Here is a 6,200-nt window from a genome sequence, read left to right as displayed (position 1 = left end):
ACGTGTTGAGACGGTGGATTTTTTTTCATGCATACCACATGGTAATTAGTACCATGTGTCACATGACACATGTGCATTGTTTTTGTTTGTTTTATTTAATTTTTTTGCACACTCATGTACATGAACAGGTTATCTAACATTTGGGGGGTACTCTTTCTGCAATATTTAAAATAAAATAACAATTGTAGATTCCATTTACTGTTTCTTGCATCTATCAGTCCAGCTTTAACAGAGGAAAAATATTGCAACCCTCGTACATTTTTGCATATGTTTCTCGAGTTTGTTATAATCATTAAAACCATGAAGACATGCAGAGTTTGCATAAAACTTATATGCAGAAATACAGTCATCCGAACCAAATGTTTTCTGCAGTTGGAAATCAGACTGTTCAGTTTTACAAAACTGTAGTAGTTCAGCCAACTTAATTTGCAATTGAGAACAGAATTTCCATCATGTGGAAGTCAGAACTCAGTATAAACAATGTGCAAATAAAGAACAAAGTGCCTTTAGAAAAAGAAACTATTTCTGGAGTTGCCCAGCCAAAGTACTGACAATGTTCAGAGTTCATATCATTATGAGAGCCCCCATTTATGACATTCTAAATAGTTAAGAGACATTATTCCTCTTCCCCACTGCCTTCTTGTTATTCATTATATATCAAAAAGGGTCATTTTTCTTCACCGGATGCAGCTGGATAATCAAAACAACAGTTTTGTGACACATTACCTGCAAAACTGGAATAAATATTGTTCATTTAGTGGCATCACAGACCTCTAAATAATGCTTGAGCATGACAAATTAAGAAACAATATGAAATTGCTGTTAAATGCAAACAAATCAAAACAAAATAATGTATTTACAAGTAAAAAATGGAACCATCATGTTGCAACACTGTCAAAAGCTCATCTGACCCGATGACGTCAACGCCCCCTACAAAAAAAAAGAAAACAAAGATAACTTGTGGCATGAGTTCAGTTCCTGGATGGTGACTCGGTGCTAATCCAAAGCACTTCCACGCCGGATCTCTAAAAACAGTTGCGGAATGAGGAAATTGACGAAAGCCAAGTGCAAAACAAACTTGTTGGGATGCCATGAAAAGCTCTCCGGTCGATGCTCGCCTCCTCACTCCCACTTGGGTTCACACCACACGAACCTCGCCTCACCTGATCCTGCTCTGATTTTCACCGTCGATCTCCCCTCCATCATCGTCTGCCATGTCTCTGCTGCTCCTCACGGTGTTGTCTTCATTGCTGGTCCACGGTGTCCAAGCGTGGGGATCCGGGATCAAGTACGCAGTTAACTGTCCGGACAGGTGCGACGCGGAGCGATGCGGTCGCACGACCGGTTGCGCGCGCACTGTGATGGACGATTGCGGATGCTGCCCGGTGTGCAGCGCCGGTAGAGGGGAGCACTGTTACCGCACCGTGTCTGGCATGCACGGCGTCAAGTGTGGACCGGGCCTCTTTTGCGAGTTCTATAAAGATGAGGATGACTACGGAGATGAATATGGCGTTTGCAAAGGTAACGTTGAACAGGGGACACGTTGCTATGCATGGTCTTATGTTCATATTCATGCAAGTAAATTCCTATTTGGGGTGAAATTAGTCCTCTGATGCCCCAACTCTAGAAATATTGGTCATTTAACATGCAAAGTCAGTTTGGTGGAGAGGCATAGAAATATCATGAGAGATATTTGTTTAACAGTGAATTCAAAATTCATTGTTTAGTTCATATTACAACCATAAATACATACATGTATATATATTGAGGGATAAATAGCTATGTATATACATATTTATCTCTATATATATGTGTTATATTTTCAAATATGTCATTCAAATATTAGAAATGCCATAAATTATATCCTAAAGTAAAAAAAACAGCTGTTTATAATAACATTTATGTATAGATTGTGCATTCATTCATTATCCGTACCGCGGTTGCCAAGTATGCTGCAGCCTATCCCATTATTATAAATACAAATCCAAATATTTTACTCTAAATACATGAAGGGTATAGTATTAGGATTTCATCATTATGTTTTCTTTTTTCCAGACTGCCACTATGGCACCTACGGCATGGAATGCCGCAAAACATGCAGCTGCAAAGGTGGCCTGTGCGACAGGGAGACAGGGGCTTGTCTAACCCTTCAATTCATCACTAAACTGGCCAGTCTTCTCAAGACAGAGCCTCAAGGTGAAGAGGAAGGCTCTGGAGAAGTTCAGGATTCAGCACCAAACATCCCCAATGCACCCAGGCAACTTAACCCACGCTGAGAGTACAATCCATAATTCACTCATTTAATCACTCAGTCAGTGGTAATGTAGCGTTAACTTATAAGTCAACAGACAGCTCTAATTTTATTATTAACTTCTTGACTGCATGTTGATTTTTATTTATACAGTTAATATCTTTTTTATACTCATTTTCCAAATGTATAGTGAGCCTTTACTTGAGAAAATAAGGTGTATACTTTTTTATAGTGTCACAGTAATATATGTCATTCATTGCAATTGTATTTGTACTGTACAGTATAAAAGATGTACATATGAAAAAAAACTGTGTTAAAACTAAATAAACCAAAGTTATCAGTGACTGTTTTCTCTTTTTTTATTGTCCCTTTTGCTTCAGTACATCACAATTACTTCGACTATATATTCCTGAACCAATACGGACATTAGAAGAACGTCAAATATAATTTGTGAATCTATACTTATGACAATGGCATTAGGAGAGGATTTCTGCAGCCATGGTGCTGAATTGAACTGTGTCAGGAGTGTCCCTTATGATTCAAATGCTGTATTTTTAAACCCAGTGTATTAAAAATGGGCATCTGGGCCAAGATGGCAAATACAAATAGAAGTGTGCTAATTCTTTCAAACTTTAAATTCCTTCAAAGTTTACTGATTATACAGTAGTAAGGTATAAAGTATGATAACAACCTGAACAATCCAAAAACAACCGAGATGCGGGTCAGACGAGATTCCACCCACGGACTAAGATGTGTCGTTTAACAAATAAAAGTAAATCCCTGAAATATTTCACAATGTTTCATGAATTTTTAAAGATTTAAACTTGGCAAATATGTTATGGATTATGGTAAACTGATCCTGAATATGAATGGCCATATTTAATTTAGCAGTCACCAATAGTGTAGATACTACACACACCATTGATGAATGATTCTGTTCAATTTGTATTCCGTGACTAAAATATTAGTCAGAATACTATATGAAATACTATTTGTGACTGGTTAGGGGTTAGTATGAAAAAAAATGTTAAATTTCACAATAACAACATTTGAGTCTGACCTCAGACACTTGAAACACTTCCCAAAATGTTTGTGTCGCATTTGGCGTGTTTATTTCCTGGACTTCCTGACACCTGTGAAAATGTCCCTTCTTCCTGTTGTTGTTGTGTCTGCTTTGGCTGGGAATTCAAGAGCAAATGACACTTTGAAAAAGCTTTGGAATTTTTGGGGGTCGAATACGCACACACTAAAAAAATGTCCCCTGCCGGCTTGTGAAAGTCACAAGAGGACATTTTCAATGACCCTTTACTTCAATCAAAAAGAAAATTCCAAATATATGAGATATTTGGGCCAAAAAAAAAAAACATTTCAGTTCATTGACCATTTAAATCGTGAATATCAACCTGAGGCCTGTGGGCCAAATTTGGCCCATCTTTCATTAAACGTAAATGTCAAATATGCACTAGAATACATTGCTACTGCATAGCACATTTACCACTAACTGTAAAAGTCCAAAAAAGCTTCAAATTACAATTTATAACCACAAATTAAGATAAAAATGTCTATATATTTATATATATTCTAAGCCACATATTGCAACTGGATAAACTCAACTCCGTTTTAGTTAAGGTACTACTATAACTTTTGGTTTTGGATATGTTTAGACTAAAATAACTGCTACCTGTAAGGTGTCGAATACGCTAACAGATATTCAAGGGCAGTGCACTGACCGGAACGTTAGGAACGTTCCCGTCCGTTCCCCTGAGAGACAACATTCCGAGTTCTCGCATCCAAACAAACAAAAGGAGCATAACGAGGAAGGAAAATAACAGGAAAGCGTTGGTGAGAAATACCCTTTATGTGACTCCCCCAGCACGTCACACCTCCCTCCGCCTGCGCTAAAACAAAGGTGTAAATAACACTGATTTACTGCAAATACATGTCCTGCTATTTACAGTCTTGCCCCGCCTGCATGAGCTGTTTTTACCAACAGCAAACACTATTATGAGAGCAAGTATTTGTTCTCATTAGTGAACTCTGTGGCCCCAGGAAATGAAGTTAGATAACAGAGATAAAAGGAAAGTAAAACAATTTAAATTAGTTAACAACTTGGTTAACAACTTAGTTGAGTGTGAATGGAAAATGTATAAAGGGAAAGATACAAATGAAGGGTTCAGTATTGGGCAGAATGATTGGTCAAAGTAAATAATCATGTCTTTGTATTTAGGATAAAAAATCCGGATTGCATTCCAAATAAAGCATTATAAATAGTAATATTATTGCATATCTCATAATTTTAGGACTGATGTGTTCTGAGTATTTGCATTTTTTCAGTTCTTGTCCTGAAACATAATTCATGTATTGAGAAACAAATCATAAAGATGACTAAAGAATTGTGTTCCACTTTGTGGTGTAAATATGTGTGCTTAGTCAACATTAAATAATTAAGATGAATAATAGTAAGTTCTTTATCCCATAAGTAGTAATTGTAGAAACTCAAAACACATGCAATATTTTTAGTTTACAATATACTGCTATCTACTGGACATCTGGAGCAGTGTCCTCACTAAAATTGTATTAATAATTAGAAATTCTATCAAACCACAACATAATGTTATTTTCAGATCAACTTCATATTAACTTTGTCTGTATTTGATGGCAAACATCCAGTAGCCTATAAAACTTTACAAATTGAGCTGCTACTAAGTGTCAATGTAATATTAGATATTGCCACCAAGAGGCAATGTTGACCTGAGAGAGACATTTTTTAACCTTTATGAACTCATTTTTTTATGCCTAGCCATTTTATTTTGAATATTTACATGTACAAAGCAGAAGAAAGAACCATAATACTTAGTAGTAGTATATTAAGATCTTTCACCTGATTTTCCCAAACACAATACATACTTTTTAAATAATGCACATGAGTTGATGTCAAAATAAAATGGACTTGGTGATTCAAAGGAATCTAGGCTGTCAACATTGTAAACATAAAGTTTTGCTCATTTGGAATGGACGTTGCAATTACATAAAAAGTAGGAAAAATAATTACTTAGATTGGGCACGTAAAAGGGTCAAAGTGTTATTTTTTTCCAAGGACAGTGACTTGGAAAACCAATCAGTTTTTCTACTGCTTATGTTTCATTCCAGTCCTGTCCAAAGACCCCCAAAGATGTCACCCAGGGTCCCAACCATGTACTTGAAGGGCCATGAGAACAGAAGAACCGTCGAGCCCGTTTTAATTCCCATATCCGCCATCTGTGAAGATTCCTTTCGTCTAATCTTATGCACTATCCCCAATCTCACAGGCGGCCCTCATGGGAGTCGCTGCATGCATCTCCATTTAGTTTACAGCTTGTTATTCACAAGGTCAGAATCTTATGCTGAACATCCAACATCTTGAAAATAAAATGAAAACGTGTGGAGAGATGAATTTGACCTCCCCCAACACCAAGGTTTATTAAAATCACAACCTTAAAAGATAAAGACAGTCTTTGGCATGTCTAAATTAAGTTATTACCCTTAATTTAGCTTACAAAATTCCAAATTTCCACCTAAAATGTGAATGATATTTTTCATTTTAGCCTGTCATTTGACTTCTGAGTGGCCCATGTCCTATATTCTTTGGCATAGCATTAAAATGAATGGGAGTTATTGCATTAAAATCCATAAGTGTGTCAAATTACATCAATTTAGACCTGTTTCTTAGACCTAATTAGCCTACACTGTTCCAATAATTGTCTATCAAGTCTTTTAACATTGCCTACCAAAATAACACAGACACTTTGCATGCACTATTCTTCAGACAGATCACGAGTAAACAAAATATGTCCTCTTCCCTTTTCTGTGTATTTAGCAAACTCACACCAAAGTGTTCACAGGGTCATCCAATAAACATTGGTTTTGCTGCATACCTGTACTTTATATTGATTAAGAATGACATTATATT

At 36.5% G+C, this 6,200-nt stretch overlaps 1 protein-coding gene across 1 annotated transcript; it reads left to right on the top strand.

Moving 5' to 3' along the window:
• The first annotated feature begins 973 nt into the window (after nucleotides 1-973).
• Nucleotides 974-2,553, top strand: esm1 (endothelial cell-specific molecule 1). The gene is made up of 2 exons (XM_077737181.1): nucleotides 974-1,521; nucleotides 2,056-2,553. Exons 1-2 carry the CDS (start codon nucleotides 1,215-1,217, stop codon nucleotides 2,274-2,276), a joined length of 528 nt encoding a protein of 175 aa, XP_077593307.1. The 5' UTR covers nucleotides 974-1,214; the 3' UTR covers nucleotides 2,277-2,553.
• The last annotated feature ends 3,647 nt before the right edge of the window (nucleotides 2,554-6,200 follow it).

Source organism: Stigmatopora nigra, chromosome 17, assembly GCF_051989575.1.
Source record: "Stigmatopora nigra isolate UIUO_SnigA chromosome 17, RoL_Snig_1.1, whole genome shotgun sequence".
Classification (NCBI taxonomy): Eukaryota; Metazoa; Chordata; class Actinopteri; order Syngnathiformes; family Syngnathidae; genus Stigmatopora; species Stigmatopora nigra.
Note: the sequence above shows the minus strand (reverse complement) of the source record. Positions and strands in the feature narration are given on the sequence as shown.

What these genes read in the sequence shown, in the direction of transcription:
- esm1 (XM_077737181.1), top strand. Translation starts at nt 1,215, where the DNA reads ATGTCTCTGCTGCTCCTCACGGTGTTGTCTTCATTGCTGGTCCACGGT. An exon ending in TGAATATGGCGTTTGCAAAG is followed by an intron (nt 1,522 to 2,055) that starts GTAACGTTGAAC and finishes TCTTTTTTCCAG; the next exon opens with ACTGCCACTATGGCACCTAC.